General features: G+C 40.6%; 1 protein-coding gene across 1 annotated transcript in view; it reads left to right on the forward strand.

The window, feature by feature from the left end:
• The window catches only part of LOC107109020 (protein FAM102B-like), a gene marked incomplete at its 3' end in the record, with an annotated part of 24316 nt that extends 9482 nt beyond the window's left edge, over positions 1 to 14834 (forward strand). Inside the window, exons 2-6 of the mRNA XM_015409590.1 lie at positions 10116 to 10236; positions 11793 to 11822; positions 12430 to 12546; positions 13341 to 13387; positions 14774 to 14834. Of these exons, the coding sequence (XP_015265076.1) occupies positions 10116 to 10236; positions 11793 to 11822; positions 12430 to 12546; positions 13341 to 13387; positions 14774 to 14834 (376 nt within the window). The remainder of the gene's footprint in view (positions 1 to 10115; positions 10237 to 11792; positions 11823 to 12429; positions 12547 to 13340; positions 13388 to 14773) is intronic.
• Positions 14835 to 18214: the final 3380 nt, after the last annotated feature.

The raw sequence follows: 18214 nt of genomic DNA on the forward strand, positions 1-18214 counted from the left end.
TTCTATTAAATTCTGGCACCATGGGAGATGTATTGGAGCACATTCTTTACTTTTCTAATCACCTAATATCACTGATGACTCTTGTAGATTAATCTTGTCCCTAAAGACTCAACTATCCTTTTTTGAGGTGGTAAAAATCTGGATCTTAATCCTGACAAAGTTACACAGCAATCTTAAGAAAACTTTCTTGGGAGGTAGCTCCATGGTACCTGAGTAGGATTCTGAGTAGACCTTCTTAGGGTTGCTCTTTTCAAGTCATGTTCTATTGGCGTCATCTAGAAAAGATTATTCACTTGATTCCATCTCTTCTTTAGAAATCAAAGGAGCATTAAGTATTTAGCCTTGTTTGAATTATGTCACAGGGTTTTTTTTGGCAAACTAAATGTCAGCCCTACCCAGTGAGCAAAATTGCTTTAATTATTGTAAATGGACTGTGTATGGTACTGTTGAGTAATATTTGTGATTTTAGGACAGTCTTGAAAATAGGTTCCCAGAAGTTAGTAGCCTGCATGCTTTTTTACCAGCGTGCCTATACATAAATGGATTTTTTAAATCTATTAAAAAATTTACATGCCTTAGTTATTCTTTAAAATAATGATATAAAAACAACATTTCTGGGCATAGAGATTTTTTAAAAAATTGAAAGGAAATCAAACAATAGTATCTCTATCCTGACTAACTCCCAAGAAGCAATTCTTCCTTTTCTAGGGTTCCCAGTAGGCCTGGAGAAATGCATCCTGTCCCTTTATAGGGACTTCATGGGATATTTATCAAGTGATGTTCAGCAGCCTACTTAAGTCTGTATTAAAGGGACAGAGCATTTTTCTCCAAGCAGTTGACAATCTTATTCTCTTCTTCCCATGAAAACTCAAGAGCAGCAGTGGTGAAATCCGCTGTTTTGCCCAGATTGGCATGTGGAACCCAGTCTTATGCATGCTTACATGGTATTGTCATACTATTTCAGTAGGGTTTACTTTCATCTAAACATCCATAGGGACAGTGAGACTGGGAATAAACTGTGCCCAAGAAGCATTTTTAGTATGATGAGAGTTTGTAAGAAAGAAAGGACAGTTAAACAAGATAAATCAAGAGTATTAAACTAGCACAAATAATGAGGTGGTCTTGCCAATTAGGTGTACAAACCCAGTACTAAGGCAGCCAGGCTATTTGTAAAACAAATCTTTTCTGTATTGGTTCTGAATTCAGTACTGAACTGAATACTATATATGCCATAGATCTCTTTACTTATTTAAAAGGCCAGATTCCGCTGAAGGTAAAGCTGCAAGAGCAATCTCTAGATCAGTCCTTGTGGAGATTTATACTTGCCCTAACGAGCCAGGCAGATTGTGTTTTGCGAGCCTGCTTTATGCCTAGAATGTTTAGCAACATTATTTACTACTTGGATGACTGTCTCTTGTATATGTATGTGTTTTGCCTTTTTGTACAAGCAAGTCATATTTTGTTATCTTTTAGCTACAATAATAGTACAGGCAAAACCAGTTTGAATGCTGTAAGTAAAATGAACTGTGTGTGGTCTCTGTGCTGTAGTGTAAGGTATAATACATCACACAGTAAAATTTAGCTTTGTTTTTTAAAAGTGGTATAAACTGAGTGTATTTATTTAATGGCTTATCTGACCTGCACGATTTATGGTTCTTTAAGTGGACACAGAGACTCAGAGGCATTTGGAAAGTAGCTGTTTTCTGTGTCTCCAACTATGACAGGGTCAAGCCCATGCAGTTATGTTGGGAACTCCAAAGTGCAATGTATTTCCCTGTCTTTGCATAGGAGGCAGGCTTGGTGGCAAGCGCAAATTCTGACTGGTTGGTAAGGCCACCCCAAATTCTTAGACTCTTGAGCATTTGAGGTAGGTTACAAAATGAGCAGCCCTACCTTAAGTAAACAAAATATTTGAGATTTCTGCCACTATCCATAGGGGTTTATGCTTTCATTTGTTGGTCTAGAATCTTAAGTGATATTAGGTAGATTTTGTTGGATGCTTGTTATTGATAGGAAGGTTTCGAGTTTGAAAAGAGAAGCTTTCTACAATTTTGTTTAGCAGTCTGTTTCCTGATCTGGTTCATTTATTTACTATTTATTATTTATTTATTTATTTAATTGGACTTATAGCCTGCCCTGCCCAGCAGGGCTCAGGGCAGGTAACAACACCATTAAAACAGTACCATAAATTAATTATTAAAACAATTGTCATAACAATAAGTTTAAAAGCAAAGTCAGATGGCAATATAAGGCACAAGTAGCATAAGTTAGCTAAGTGAGGTTGTGTAACCTGTGTGCCAATGGATACAGTGATGAGGTAGATGGCAGAGAAGGGGGTGGGGGGAGGCCAATTCAGATGGAAACTTGTTGCCGCACCTATGGGCTTGGTAGAACATTTCTGTCTTGCAGGCCCTGCAGAACTGCATCAGATTCTGCAGGACCTGGATCTCATCTGGAAGAGCTTTCCACCAGGCTGGGGCCAGAGCCAACTAATGCTTTTCGGGCCAGGAATCTCCAGGAGATTATTATCCATAGAGTGCAGTGTTCTTTGGGGGACATACTAGGAGACACGGTTCCAAAGATATGTTAGTCCCAGACCATGTAGGGCTTTAAAGGTTAAAACTAAGACCTTGAACTTGATCCAGTATTCAACTTGGGGCCAGTGCAGCTGGCGGAGCACTGGTTGTATATGGGATCTGGATGGTGTACCTGTAAGCACATGTGCCACCGCATTTTGGACTAGTTGGAGTTTCCAGGTCAGTCTCAAGGGTAGCCCTGCATAGACCAAGTTACAGTAGTCTAGTTTGGAGGTGACCATTGCGTGGATCACTGTGGCTAAGTCAGGATGAGACCGGAAGGGAACCATTTGCCTGACCTGGTGCAGATGGAAAGATGCCAGTTGGGCAACATCTGTGATCTGAGCCTCCACTGAAAGGGAGGCATCTAGATACACAGCCTAGCTCTTCACAAGTGGCCTTTGATGTTAACAGCACACATCGTGGGCTGGAAGTTGGCATCTTGACCTGGGATCTCCTTGGCTCAGCCACACGACCTCCATCTTTGATGGGTTTAATTTCAGCCGGCTCTGCTTCAATTAACTAGTACTTAGAAAGTGCTTATGCAAAATGTCATGAGCATCTATTGGTGCCCTTTTATTATATTTAATTATTTGCTGCAATATGGTGTAAATCAGAGAGGGGCATTTCTTCTGAGATTTGGGTAATCTTTGAAAGCTCTCCAATTCAGCACGATGAGCTGCTGGGGAAAAGTGAAAGTGAAGGCACTGTTGGAGATTCTTGCCCAGATTTCCTGTCATGTAATTTATGTTCAAAAAGCAGCCACTGATGAGGGGGACAGTTTGGATAAGGGCTCATGCCTTGGGTTAAGTAGGCACATTAAGGGCTCTTGTCATCACAGTCACCACATTGCTGCATCACATCATGACATAAATTGTAATCTCATTTATTTCCCAATGTGTATCTGGAGTAATAAAGTATTAAAAATGCATTTTCATAGGCATCGTAAACGAGTTGAAGGCTCACAGGAAGTTGATTCACAATGGAAAGCTTTCATCAGTGTGTCCTTTGGCACAGCTGCCAAGTAAGACAGTCATCTCCATTCACTTCCATGGTAACCAATCAATATGAAGGTCAAAACAATTTTGGACAAAAAAAAAGGTTTGGAAAACTCTAGAATGCAAAAAAAAAAATCAGTACTTTTAGTTACAATAATCTGTTCGCTCATTTGCAGAAAAATAGTAAATTGCAAGTAAATCATAAATATTATTATTAATTATTATTATTGTGGGAGTTTTATTTATTAAAGAATATATAGCCTGCTTTTCAGTTAACAAGTTACCCAGGCAGGGAGAAGTACAACTCAGTTTGTATCTAGGGCCTTTTTTTTTAAGCAGTAGTGAGATTCCATGTAGGCTGGTACTTCATTATCAGAGTGCAATAGGATCCTTTGAGTGCCTTGGTGAAATAACTGATGCTTTCAAAATGCCTTTTCTTGCAGCCATTAAAGCTTGCAGAAGTGCCATATAACAAAATTAAATGTTAATAGCCTGATGCATTTATATAGATCTTCTTGTGAGGAAAATCTGATATCCTGTTTCACAAGTCTAAGCTAAAGTGCAGTGGGCATCACGCCAGAAGTGGTTGTGAAAATGTGTCCTGTCTCTAAGGGTGTGGATATGATCTGTCTTGTCCTTGATATCTCTTTTTGAAACACCACCACATTGGGTCTAAAATAACCTACACCTTCCAAATTCTCCCTTATCTACCCTACATTTTATCTATGCTACGTGTTAGGATTTGGAAAGCATAAAGTGTGAATGAAAGTTATATATGTGTATGCGTGGCTTTTAAACACCAGTGTACACTGATTGCGTTCACACTTTGGGGGGAAATGCCAATACAACATGTGTAGCAATCGCACCATATAGTGCTGCCGCAAGTGACTATGGCAATAATGCTTGCAGAGGGACTGTGTTCTGAGAAGTGTGCGTGCTAGTAATGCAGGCCTTTCTAATGCGTATTTAGTTTTAAATTTACTTCTGTTTTTTTCTAGGAATAGAGGTGATCATAGCTTTTAGGTGCAATCAAGTCTGGACATTTCCACTAGGTTGCTGTCTTCATTGCTGAGTGAATTTCAAATGAACTCCACAGAATATTGTGTTTGCCTGATTTGCAAGGCCATGCTCAGGAGCTTCCGGTGAAGCGAAATAATTCACCAAAGCATTCTGTATACATGCAAAGCTCCACTTTCTTTCCTTTCAGCCTCAGTACCAGCTGTCACACTTCATCGCTGCCGACTCTGAAACAGTGGCTTGTTATAACCTAGATTTCAGTAGCCTCATTATATCAGTTTGCTACTGACTGGCTGGCAGTACAGAAAGCCAGTCATCTTACTGTTACCATTTTTAAAAAACTTTTGCTAAACTGACATTTTTTTTTCAATTGCTCTCTTTCTCTGGAATTCTAAATTTCTCCATCTAATCTTCTTCCACAGAGGAAGTTCATGGTCTGTGGGTGGATGGATATTGATGTCTATAGCATTCATGTGTTACTGTATTTGTGTGACTACCAGCAAACTGAAGTCAAAAATCAGAGATTTTTAAAGACTAGGGAAAAAACAAAGTCCCAGACTGAAAAATAGGGCATAACTCTTTCATTGCATGGTTAAGAATATAAGAAGAGCCCTGCTGGATCAGACCAATGGTCCATCTAGTCCAGCATCCTGTCTCACACAGTGGCCAGTCAGTTCCTCTGGATGGCCAACAACAGAGCACAAAGACCAAGACCTTCCCCTGATGTTGCCTCCTGGCTCTGGGATTCAGAGGATTAGTGCTTCTGGATGTGGAGGTTCCCCTCAGTCACCATGGGTAGTAGCCATTGATAGACTTATCCTCCATGAATCTATCTAATCCTCTTTTAAAGCTGTTTATTCCTGTGGCCATCACTACATCCTCTGGCAGAAAATTCCACATTTTAATCATTCTCTGCATAAAGTATTTCCTTTTGTCCATCTTGAACCTACTGCCAATCAGTTTCATTGGATGCCTTCTGTCAGCTAAGCTGCCATCGCAGTTCTAGTATTTTGGTAGAAAGAGAAAAATTTCTCTTTGTCAACTCTATACACCATGCATAATTTTATAAAGCTCTACCGTGTCCTCCCTTAGTTGTCTCTTTTCTAAACTGAAAAGTCCCAGACTCTTCCGCCTTTCCTCATAGGGAAGGTGCTCCAACCCCCTAATCATCTTGGTTGCCTTCCTCTGTACTTTTTCCAACTCTGCAATGTCCTTTTGGAGATATGGTGACCAGAACTATTCACAGTATTCTAAGTGAGGCTGCACCATAGATCTATACATGGATATTACAATATTGGCCGGTTTTTTCCTCAATCCCTTTCCTAATAATCCCTAACTAGAGTTTGCCTTTTTCACCTCTGCAGCACGCTGGGTTGACATTTTTATTGAGCTATCCACTATGACCCCAAGATCTTTTTCCCTCTCAGTCTCAGCGAGTGCAGACCCCATTAGCCTATATTTGAAGTTAGGATTTTTTTTTGTCCCAATGTGCATTGCCTTACATTTACCAACAGTGAACTTCATTTGCCACATTGTCACCTACTCACCCAGTCTGTGGAGGTCCTCTTGTGGAGGAGCTCTTCACAGTCAGTCTTGTTTTTCATCATCCTGAATAATTTTGTGTCATCTGCAAATTTGGCCACTACACTACTCACTACACTACTTAGTTCCACATTATTGGTGAATAAATTCTATAGTACCGGCCCCAATACCAGTACTTGTGGGACCCCACTGCTTATTTCCCTCCACTGTCCATTTATTCCTAGTCTTTGCTTCCAGTTCTTTAACCAGTTTTTAATCCATAAGAGAACTCGTCCTCTTAGCTCATGACTGCTGAGTCTACTCAGGAGGGGTCTTTGGTGAGGTGCCTTGTCAAAAGACTTTTGAAAGTCCAGGAATATAATGTCTTCTGGGTCATCGTTGTCTACATGCTTGTTCGCTTTCTCAAAGAACTCCAAAAAGTTGGTGAGGCAGGACTTCCCTTCGCAGAAGCCATGCTGATTTTCCCTCAGCAGGCTTTGTCCCTCTATGTGCATAATGATTCTCTTTGATTACAGTTTCTACTAATTTGTCTGTGACAGACATTAGGTTGACTGCCCTGTAATTTCCTGGATCCCTTTTTAAAAATTGGTGACACATTTGCTACGCTTCAGTCTTCTGGCACAGTGGCTGAATTTAGTGATAGGTTACATGTATGGGTAAAGGTTAGTAGATCAACAATCTCACATCTGAGTTCCTTAAGAACTCCCGGGTGTATGCCATCAGGACTTATCGGTTTTTAATTTCCCCAATACGGTAGGTCTAGAATTTCATCTCTGGTCACCTCAATTTGGCTCAGTTCTTCAGACTTCCTTCCTGAAAAGGGGGCTGTGGCATGGGTACATGCCCCACACTTTCCACTGTGAACACAGAACACAGGTTCTGGTTTCTTTTTTTGTAGCACATATCTGCCAATTCCATGATTTAATTAAATAGGATTCTCTTCTTTGTAAAGCTTTGCACTTGCAGGTACATGGTAAGCACAGAAATTGTAGTCCAATTTAAATGTGACTGGGTGCATAAGAGAATTCATGCATCTTTCCAGATGGCTGGCTTCACACTTTAAACTGTTTCCATATCTGCTACACATGCAATGTCAGTGTGTTAGCCTGGAGCCATCTGAAAGTCAGTATAACCTCTTTAAATGCTGCAGTTATCTTTACCCTTGTGGCGGACAGTGATCCATGTCACAACCCCTGATCCAGGCCTTTCTCTTGTTATTGTATTATATACCACTTTACCAATAACAGGCGCCTGAGGCTGGAGAGTTGTGCACTACCCACCACCCACACTCTCATTTTATATTACTTAATATTAGGTTCACTTCTCCCTTTAAGTGTGTGAGGTGAAGTGGATTGGTTTTAATTAGTATGTCTATTTTGACACACATACAGGATTCCTTAATCCTGACACAGAGAGCACATCAGCCATAAACCCAGGCCCTACAGAGTGTGTAATGAGTAACCTGGATTGAGGATGACATGGGAGTCATATCTTTTTAAAAAAAGTTTACTTAGTTGGTAAGCATTATGTATATTCCTTCCCCTTCCAGCCTCCCAGAGCTGGAAGGTGAGTTATACTCAAGAGTTACAGTGTTTATTCTTTTAGGAGCTTTTAACATAAAGACAATTAACTAGATAGCTTGAACAATCCAACTGCTTTGTTGTTGTTGTCTGTTTGTTTGTTGGCTGTTAACAGTTAAACTGCCTCAGATCCCCCCCCCTTCAGCATTCTTTTCATCTTTTCAAATCCAGTTGGTTCTTACTGAACAGGTAGGAAACAGAACATTCTCTTGTCCGTTACAGAATCCATTTCCCACATGACATTTTGCAGTGGATGTTTTACATTTTAACAGTTTTCATGCTTGTACAGTTGTGTGGATCTGTGGTTGGCTACATCTCTCTGTAAAATTATACATACTTTGTGACAAACCCTGTCGTCGTCCCCCCCCCCCACATAATGAGTGAATAGGCTGCACTGTGGTTTAAAACTCAACAACAAAAAGCTGTTTGAGTGTGCTCATTAAGACTTAATGGAAGCATTTTCTTTAAAAATGCAAAAGCATACTCAGAGGGCATTTCCCAGATAATTTTATTCCCACAGAATTCTTAACTGTTTGTTGCAAGGAATCTAGATGCCTTACATCAGGGAAACAGTTCTGTTGTACCAATATCTCATTCTCTGTTTCATTCAACTAGGGGAGTAGCCATGTTGTTGCTGCTTTTTAAAATGAACTGGAATGCAATTATCCCACTGTAGCAAGGGCCATTATATACCAGATAGAAATTATCTTGTTACTGGTCCTGGGTTTGGCCTTGTGCAATCCAGTACCTTCTGCAGGCATGAAAGCATCTTGAGAGCCAGTGTGGTGTGTAGTGATTGGACTGCTAGGGTCTGGGTCCAAAGTCCCACTCTGCCATGGAAGCTCAGTAGGTAACCATGGCCCAGTCATGCACACTCAGCCTAACCAACCTCACAGAGTTGTGTGCGCGCGCGCATGTTAAGTGCCGTCAAGTTGCTTTTGATTTATGGTGACCCTATGAACTGATGACCTCCAAAAGGTCCTATTATTAACAGCCTTGCTCAAGTCTTGCAAACTGAGGACCGTGGGTTTCTTTGAGTCAATCCATCTCATGTTGGGTCTTCCTCTTTTTCCGTTGCCTTCAACTTTTCCCAGCATTAGTGTCTTTTCTAATGACTATTGACTTCCCATGGTGTGACCATTTAGCTTCTAAGGAAAGTTCTGGCTTGATTTGATCTAGAGCAATTATTTGTCTCTTTGGCAGTCCACAGTATCCATAGAACTCTCCCCCAACTCACATTTCAAATGACAGAGTTGTAGCAGTGATAAAAAGGAGGAGAGGAGAACAATGTAAGCCCCCTTGAGTTCCATTTGGGAGGAAAGGCTGAAAAGTAGATCAAATAAAAAGGAGGAGAGGAGAACAATGTAAAGCCCCCTTGAGTTCCATTTGGGAAGAAAGGCTGAAAAGTAGATGAATAAATGTAATCAGGTGATTTCGTAGAAAAAGAGGTGCAGGAGCTCATTAGCATAACTCCTTAGCATAACTTATTTGCATATGCCACACCCCCTGACATCACCGGAAGTGTGTCAGAAGGCAACACCCACCGCTCAGGCTCCACTGGACTGTTTTGGATTGCTAGCTATTGGGGGGAGGAGTGCAGATCTGTCCTTGCAGAGGAGGGAGAGCTTGTACCTGAAGGCGGGCCGGGGGGGGGCTCTGCTACTTACCTGGCTGCTTCTTGCTCCTCGTGGCCCGACTGAGGGCTGCTGGGAGCAGGGGGCGGGGCTTGTTGCATGGGCCCGCCCCCTGGGCTCCTTACTGCCAGAGCTCCGCTCCTGTGCGCTTCCGCAGGAAATGACCCCTGAATGTAATCATAATTGCACCCTCTCCCTCAGCTATACAATACACAAATAGGAATCACACATCTTTCTACCACTGCAACAAGTAAAGTTGTAGGCCCATGCCATTGCATTTCGGTAGAACTTTGCTTGTGAGAAGCTACTTGCATATGTGCCTTGCTTTACCTTGCCTTGTGGATGAGAGGTGGCCAGTTTAAAAGGGCTTAAAAGGTTAATTTATTTGAAGGTACACTAGATATCTACATGGGTGATCATGGAGACTGTTTTGTCGGTCACGTCTAATTTAAAGCTGTGGTGTTAAACTTGACACTTTTTAAAAGTATAGTAACTTAATGGTCACTCTAGTATACATTACTCAGGAGTAATGATATGAAAATCATTTGGCTTTTTAAAAACTGTGTCATAAGCTCTTTCCAATTCATCCTTCATAATCATAACTGCCTCTTACAGGTATCTAACAGTGCATTCTTCTGAATGTGGACCTGAACAGTCTGTACTAGAAATATAGCAGGAAATATGTGGGTTGATTTGGCCATTAGAAAAGAGGTTTTCTTGTGTGTTCTGCCTTAGAGTTTAAACTTCTCTAATTTCTTTGATTTACAGGGAGGTAGTGCAAGCAAACTGTGTTCACTGGAAGAAGAGATTTCTATTTATGTGCAAAATGAGTGCAAGTGCCACTACAGGGATTTTGGATCCCTGTATCTGCAGAGTGTCTGTACGGAAGGTAAAAAGGACGTTTGATGTTTGCATTTTACTTTTATGCTCTGAGCCACTTAAAAAATGCAATGAAAAAAAACTATTCATTGATGTAGGGTTGCCAGCTCTGGGTTGCGAAATTCCTGGAGATTTGGGAGGGGAGTCCACCCTTCAAAGCATCCATTTTCTTCAGGGGAACTGATCTCTGTTGTCTGGAGATCAGTTATAATTCCAGGAGATTTCTAGGCCCCACCTCGTGGATGCCAACCTACACTCAGAGTCTAATTTTTATTATAATACATCTAGTAGTTATACTTTTCTACTGATCTCTTCACATTTACAATTAATAGTATATCCTAAGATATATTGTTCTGCTATAAATATTATTTGGTACTCTCTTTTTGTCTGTTTTAAACATATTTTTCAGAAAATGTTTGCCTCCTTAACTTTGAAGGCAGGTAGCAATACATTCCTGTAGCTTCCATCACCAACCCAATTATATGCTAACCCTCCAGAAAGATGCTCAAACTGTCTGGCATGTTTCCAGGAGGCAGAATACTTGCCAAGAGTGTCTGCATAATTAAAGGAATCAGTATGGTGTTTTGTTTTGTTTTTTGGAAATATAGTTTTCCAAATAGCAAAAGACAATGTAGATAAATGACCTTTGAAAAGGATTTTCTTTAAACGCATAAAAAGGTTAGACTGTTGGTCACTTATGAAATTAACATTGGGAGTGTAAGTTTTGAGAAGCAAGCACTTCCTACATTATTTAAATCTAGCCATTTAGTATCAGGCATTGAAGAATGCTGCTTCCCTGAACTTTGGCTTGTCTCTGTCTATAATGTAGGTAGTTATATCCACTAGGCTGGATACAAACACTTATAAAGAAAAATCCGGAGACCTCTAGAATGCCTGAACAGGAAGAATGGGGTCACAAGTCCTTGCCTCCTGAGGATCCAGTTACATTTAGCTGGCATTTAGGAGGATGGGTGGTCAGAGATGCAGGTGGTTCTGCGCCTTCTGTTGTAGCCTCAACCAGACTTAGGGTTGCCAGGTCCCTCCTGGCAACTGCAGGGGTGGGGGGGACTTACCAGGAAACAGGCCACATTGTTGGCATCGCGCAGGAAATGAAATAATCACGTTACAACATCGCTGCAATGCTCTGGTATTTGGGCAAAAATGTTATAGTAAAAACAACTTCTACCATAGATTTTGCCCAAATATCAGAGCATTGCCTGGACATCACTGGTGTGATGATGTCACTTCCTATGCGACATAAGTGACATGGACTAGGCCTTCCTGTTTCTCCAGATAAGTCACTCCACCGGCTGGCTGATCACCCCTTTACCAAGGGTGGCTGGCAACCCTAACCAAACTGGAGAGAAGCAGTCTGTTTGATAAATACTGATAATGAAGGGACTGAAATTGCATTGTTTCATGACCTGGAGTGAGGGCACCAAGGCATTTGATAAGGTTCTCTCAAAATTCAGTAGTATTCTATAGGTATACTAAGGAATGTACATATGGCACACCATGTTATGAGGAGAGCAGAAATGATAAATCCATGGTTGTTTGTTGTTGCAGGAGCTAAAAGGTGGGAAGGCTTATGCAAAGGTAAGGGAAAATGATCCTATCAGTTAAATGTTTTTCTTTTTAAAAAGATATTTCTATATAATTTCACCTTATAAATCAATGTTGATATGTGGTTTCTTTAATAAAAAAGAATGACCATCACAATTACCTCTAGATGTACTGGTTGTATAATGCTGCTTCGCGTTAAATAGCTTCTGTCTAGTGTCTTCATCTAGAGGTGGTCAGCCACTAAATGGCTGCCACAGCTTACCTTCAGTCACACATTGAAGATCCTTGTGGTGTGATCACAGCTGTTGCCAAAGTAAGATTTTTTTAAAAATCTGCACAGCCAGTCAGAAGACTTGATGGGCAAAAGCCCCACCTTGCCAAACCCAATTTCTAAAAATACTTGGTGGGTGCCAGGAAAGGTGTCTCTGGGTTGCCATAGCATCCCACAGGCACCATGGGGGATCCTGTTTATTTATTTCATTAGGCTTTTATACCACCCTCCCCACAAGCAGGCTCAGGGCCGTGCACGACCAATTCATACAAATACATGTAAAATACATTTCAACAGTCTATAGTCTAATATCATAAATATCATGTTATATCCTTTGATTTTCTCTAACGTTAGTCTCTCTGTTAATAGCTGGGTTTTGCAGACCTCAACCTGGCAGAGTTCGCTGGATCAGGAAATACCACTCGTCGCTGTTTACTGGAAGGTTATGATACCAAAAACACAAGGCAGGATAATTCAATTCTCAAAGTAATTTTTTGTGTTTCTTGTTTTGTATTTTGTGACGTTTAAAAGAAAAGAGCATTTTTGCTAAATATTGTGCGGGAGAACTAAGTATGGCAACCCATTTAACAAGGCTGTACATCTTTTCTAACATTGGTGTGACAGCTAAAAAGAGCTCAAGTAATTAGACTGCCATAATATGAGTATACAAATAGCAATTCAAAGCTGCATGTTCAAGTATAATGCAGTGAAAAGCCGGCAAGGGAAAATGATTGAAAGAGCTTTACATAAATGCAGTCATGCTAATAGGATGAAAGTAAACTAATTCATTAATTAATTTTCAGGGTAGCTCTTTAGTGTTTTGTTAAGGAGAACTTTTCCAGCGTTGCCATCAGTCATGGGTTGCAGTAGGGTAAACAGGGAACTTGTGTTACTCTTCTGCCTTCTGAATTGTGCCAGAGGAAATCAACACTAAATTTAGTTTTGGAATTATAATATTTGCTGATTTCAAGTCTCATTCTATCTGAAATGGCTTGTATAACTTGCCGTTTGTTAAAGTGGTGATTGTTTTATACACAAATAGATTTCTGAAAGGCACAGAAACAGCAAAGATGCTGCCTTTCATCAGAATGGCTCATGCACATTATTAGTTTTTATAATGTGGTTTTAGTCTGTCAGTTGCTTTGCTGGCAGTTGACTCATTCATCTTCATAGCAACCCTGTGAAATCAGTCGCTACCACATAATAAAGCTGACTTGTGTGTTTTCCCTGTTCATTTTGGGGAGGGTTTTATCCTGATCTGTTTTTTTCTTAACTCGCAGGTATTGATCAGCATGCAGCTTATGTCTGGAGACCCATGTTTTAAAACGTAAGTTTACATATGCAAGTGAGATTTCAGTTCCAATGTTAATAATTTGCTGGAATTCTTTTGTACAAATCATGTTATGAAAAGGTTCTGTGATTATTGAATGCGAACAGGCAGTTTGGTGCCATTTTGGTTCCTCTGAGATATATATGTGTATGTGTGTAGTTTCTTTGCAGACAGCTGTGGCAGGAATGGAAACTTGGGGAGGTGTAGCACTTGATGGATGGTACTCTCATCACCCCAGTCCATGGAACTTCAGTTAGTGGAGGGTGACATACAGTCCTGTAGATTTTAAAAACTGCCGCCAGCACTTTGTAATGTATTATTTTAATTGTCATGTTTTAATCTGTATTATGTATGCTTTTATCATGTATTTATGTTATTGGAGGCCGCCCTGAGCCTGCTTGCGGGGAGAGCAGGGTATAAATCAGACAATAAATAAATAAAATAAATAAATGGTGCTGTACAGGATTCTGCCCCCACGCCTGTCTAGGAATGAGGGAAAAACTCCTATATGTTTACAATACATTAACAACAATACCCAGCTCTAGCACCTCCTCAGAGATGCACTCTTAAGGCTCAATGGTAGCGTGCAGCCAGCTAGGCACAAGGAGTTTAGCCTTGGAGTCCAGTTACCCATCAAGCAGACAGTATTTATAAACAGAATAACGTTTATTCAGTACAGGCTTGCAATCAGGCTAGGAGAATTCTGAAATAAGAAAGGCTAAGCAATGTTTTGCCTAACTACACAATAAGAAGCATATTCACCAACATCAGGTAGGGTCCAAGAGTCAGTATTGTCCATTGGGATAGTCCAAGTATCTTGAGAAACAAGAGTTTCATCTTTGCAAGCATGCAGCCATGTGCTCAGCTCCAAAGCAACTCTTTGTCTCTCCCAAAAAGCACATGACAGAGACAAAGCATTTCAGGGATAAGTCCACAGAACAGTAGATAACAGGAACAGAAACGAGAGAGCGAGAGCTCTATAAATAAATCCAGGGAATTTAGAATAGCATTTCAATAGTTCTATATGAACTGTTCCTGTGTAGAGGCATAGAAAACCTGTGACTGCATTGCCTATAATGCATATTCATTTTCTTCTGTGATATTAACAGTCCTCAAATTGACCTGAGGCTATAATCCTGACCTGGGCATATTCTTCAGTATTTGATTGCTAGTGCTTTCTAGGTACTAATTTTTAAAAAGTAATAGGGACATTTTTCTGGCTGTTCTAATGAGACACTTAGGCTGGTTTATTCATGCTGCTCAACCCATCCACCCTTTCACAAGAGTCACTTTAATAGGTTGTGAGTTTCCTCTGGACATACCATGGCATCACACACAATCTGCTTTATGAATCTTTATATGCTAACACTTTCATGCACTTAGCAAACACCTCAAGGAGATTCTCAAGGAGATTCTGTATTTGGTAAAGATGGTTTACCAACAGGTATAAACACACATCTTTAAGAATTCATCTGTTTAGAGAAGCAGAAAAATATATGCTTCCAACTGGTTATCTATAGTTAATAACCATGCTTCTTCAAAGGATTGCTCAATTCAAGAGTGTTCTGTGTTGGAATGGTATTGCTGTTTTTATGCTTTGTATGTGTCTAACTCTGTTTTTTAATTATTTTAATGATGTGTGTTTTTTGGGGGGGCTCATTTTAATGGTTTTGAAATGTATGTTTTAAATTGTTAGCTGCCTTGGTGGCTCTTGTAACAACAAAAAGGTTGGATACAAATTTTGTAAATAAATAAAATAAATACAACCAATAAAAGACATTAAAGACAAAAAAGGTACTCAAAACAACTTGTAGAAACAGTTTGATTATTTAAGGCATCCAAGAATGACATTCAGTCTTTGCAAAGTGTCTATTCACAATCAAATGAGACACTTTGGGCCAATAATGATATACCCTTCTGATCTGAGAAAAGGGTAACAATATTCCTCCGTACGCTGTTCCAAAACCACAAAGGTTTAGTCAACTCGCTGAAGTCTGTTTGGTGCCTTTACAGAGAATTGGATTAGCTACTAAATATTCAGTGATGAGCTTTCCATCTCATTCTGGCAAGAAATGTTGAAGTGCTACTCTGACTGGCATCAACCTCTTCTCCAGGAAAATGAAAGCAAGTAGCCAAAGGGAAGCATTGTGAGTTTAGTTAGAAGGCCAGTTGCTGGCTAAGAGGACTGGCAGACAATAGTGGGTCAAGCACTTACAAGAAGCCTCAGTTGCTGTGCATGCTTTTAAAAGCAAGGCCAGGAACAATTCATTTCACATGCTCTGTAACTCTCTTAGTTAAACTACCAGGTTTGATATTGCTCCATTAACTTCTCCTGAAAATGTAAAACCAAAAGCGGCTTTTATTAAATCATTCAGACTGAGAGATGGAAATTGGATGGGTTTTACCTATGCTAGCCTGACAATCTGTCACTGGAATCCAGTTCAATAGGCAAAAAGTGAAGGGATGCCAGCTTTTATATGCAAATCTACAAGGGGTTTTTCTCCAGAGTTCAAAGCTCTGGCAAAAGGCTTTGCACAATAGTAATTAAAATTTACAGTGCATTAAAACCCTTTCAAATGGCCAGCACTTGTTGGATAGTAATGTCATTGTATCTCTGGAATTCAACATTTTATGCCTAAAATACATTAAAATCTATAAAGATGAGTATTTTAATGCTGTTGGAGGAGCACATATTTCTGTACTGGGAATTGCTACCTCACTTCAATATGTTTTACATTTATTTGCTGAAGGATACAACATGTGTGTGTTATTACACTGGTTTCATTCTTGGATGATTTCCCCTTTGGCAGAGCAGTGACACTTTTTCATTGGTTATTAAGAACATAAGAACATAAGAGAGAACATAAGAGACGCCAATGTTGGATCAGGCCAAAGGCCCATCCAGTCCAACACTCTGTGTCACACAGTGGCCAGAAATACCAGTGCCATCAGGAGGTCCACCAGTGGGGCCAGGACATTAGAAGCCCTCCCACTGTTGACCCCCCCCCAAGCACCAAGATGACAGAGCATCACTTGCCCCAGAGTCCCTATCTATACCTTGTGGCTAATAGCCACTGATGGACCTCTGCTCCATATGCTTATCTAATTCCCTTTTGAAGCCGTCCATGCTTGTAGCTGCCACCACTTCCTGTGGCAGTGAATTCCAAGTGTTAATCACTCTTTGGGTGAAGAAGTACTTCCTTTTATCCGTTCTAACCCGACCGCTCAGCAATTTCATGGAGTGCCCACGGGTTCTTGTATTGTGAGAAAGGGAGAAAAGTACCTCTTTCTTTACCTGCTCTTTCCCATGCATAATCTTATAAACCTCGATCATGTCACCCCTCAGTCGTCTTTTCTCCAAGCTAAAGAGCCCTAAGCGCTTTAACCTTTCCTCATAGGGAAAGTGTTCCAACCCTTTTATCATTCGAGTTGCTCTTTTCTGCACTTTTTCCAAAGCTATAATATCCTTTTTAAGGTGTGGTGACCAGAATTGCACACAGTATTCCAGATGAGGTCGCACCATTGATTTATATAGGGGCATTATTATATTGGCTGATCTGTTTTCAATACCCTTCCTAATAATCCCCAGCATAGCATTGGCCTTCTTTATTGCAGTCACACACTGTCTCGACATTTTCAGTGAGTTATCTACTACAACTCCAAGATCTCTCTCTTGATCTGTCTCTGCCAGTTCAGACCCCATCAATGTGTATTTATATTTAGGATTTTTGGCTCCAATGTGCATCACCTTGCACTTGGCCACATTGAACCCCATTTGCCATGTTGACGCCCACTTGCCCATCTTTGACAGATCCCTTTGGAGTGCCTCACAATCCTCACTGGTTTTCACCACCCTGAACAACTTTGTATCATCCGCAAATTTAGCCACTTCACTGCTTACTCCCAACTCCAAATCATTAATGAACAAGTTAAAAAGCAGTGGACCAAGTACTGATCCCTGCGGTACCCCACTGCTTACCCCACTGTGGTACCCCACTGCTTACTGATCCCTGCGGTACCCCACTGCTTACCCCACTGTGGTACCCCACTGCTTACTGATCCCTGCGGTACCCCACTGCTTACCCCACTGTGGTACCCCACTGCTTACTGATCCCTGCGGTACCCCACTGCTTACCCCCCTCCACTGCTTACCCCCATCCACTGGCCCATTTATACTCACTCTCTGTTTTCTATTAATTAGCCAGTTTTTGATCCATAAAAGGACTTTTCTTTTTATCCCATGATTTTTGAGCTTACTTAGGAGCCTTTGATGAGGAACTTTATCAAAAGCTTTCTCATAAAAGCTTTTTAAACTCAGGAGTGTTCAGTGTGTAGTCTGGATTGGTTTTGTGGGTCTGTTGAACTAGAACAAAACTGAGAATTTGCATCTTGCACACATAGGGTTCTGAGTCATAGCTCACATATATTATTTGCAAAACGGTGTCTTTGAAGGAGAAAAAAGGTCTGGTATGTCTTGGGTAGACTCTGATTTCAGCTGTAGATCTGCAGTGAGTGAAAATGTGGTGTGCTTGTGGAGTGACTTCTAACAAATCAATATTCCTTAAAAAGTGAGGCTTTCTTCACAACAAAGCATTAGCAAAATAAATGCATCCCTTGAGGTTAGGGACATAAAAGAGTATGTTGGGAATTAAAGATGCTGTTGTCTTACTGTGTTTGGCCTTTAACTGTGGGGGTGCAATGGCTGTGCATGTCCGTTACTCTTTCTGCTGCACCAAAAGAAAAATGTGGTTAGGATGAATTTCTGGACTAATGAGGTATTTTGTGATGAGTCATATGGCTTGGCAAGTACTTTAATTGTGGCAG

Source organism: Gekko japonicus, unplaced genomic scaffold (assembly GCF_001447785.1).
Source record: "Gekko japonicus isolate JY-2015 unplaced genomic scaffold, Gekko_japonicus_V1.1 scaffold2073, whole genome shotgun sequence".
Lineage (NCBI taxonomy): Eukaryota > Metazoa > Chordata > Lepidosauria > Squamata > Gekkonidae > Gekko > Gekko japonicus.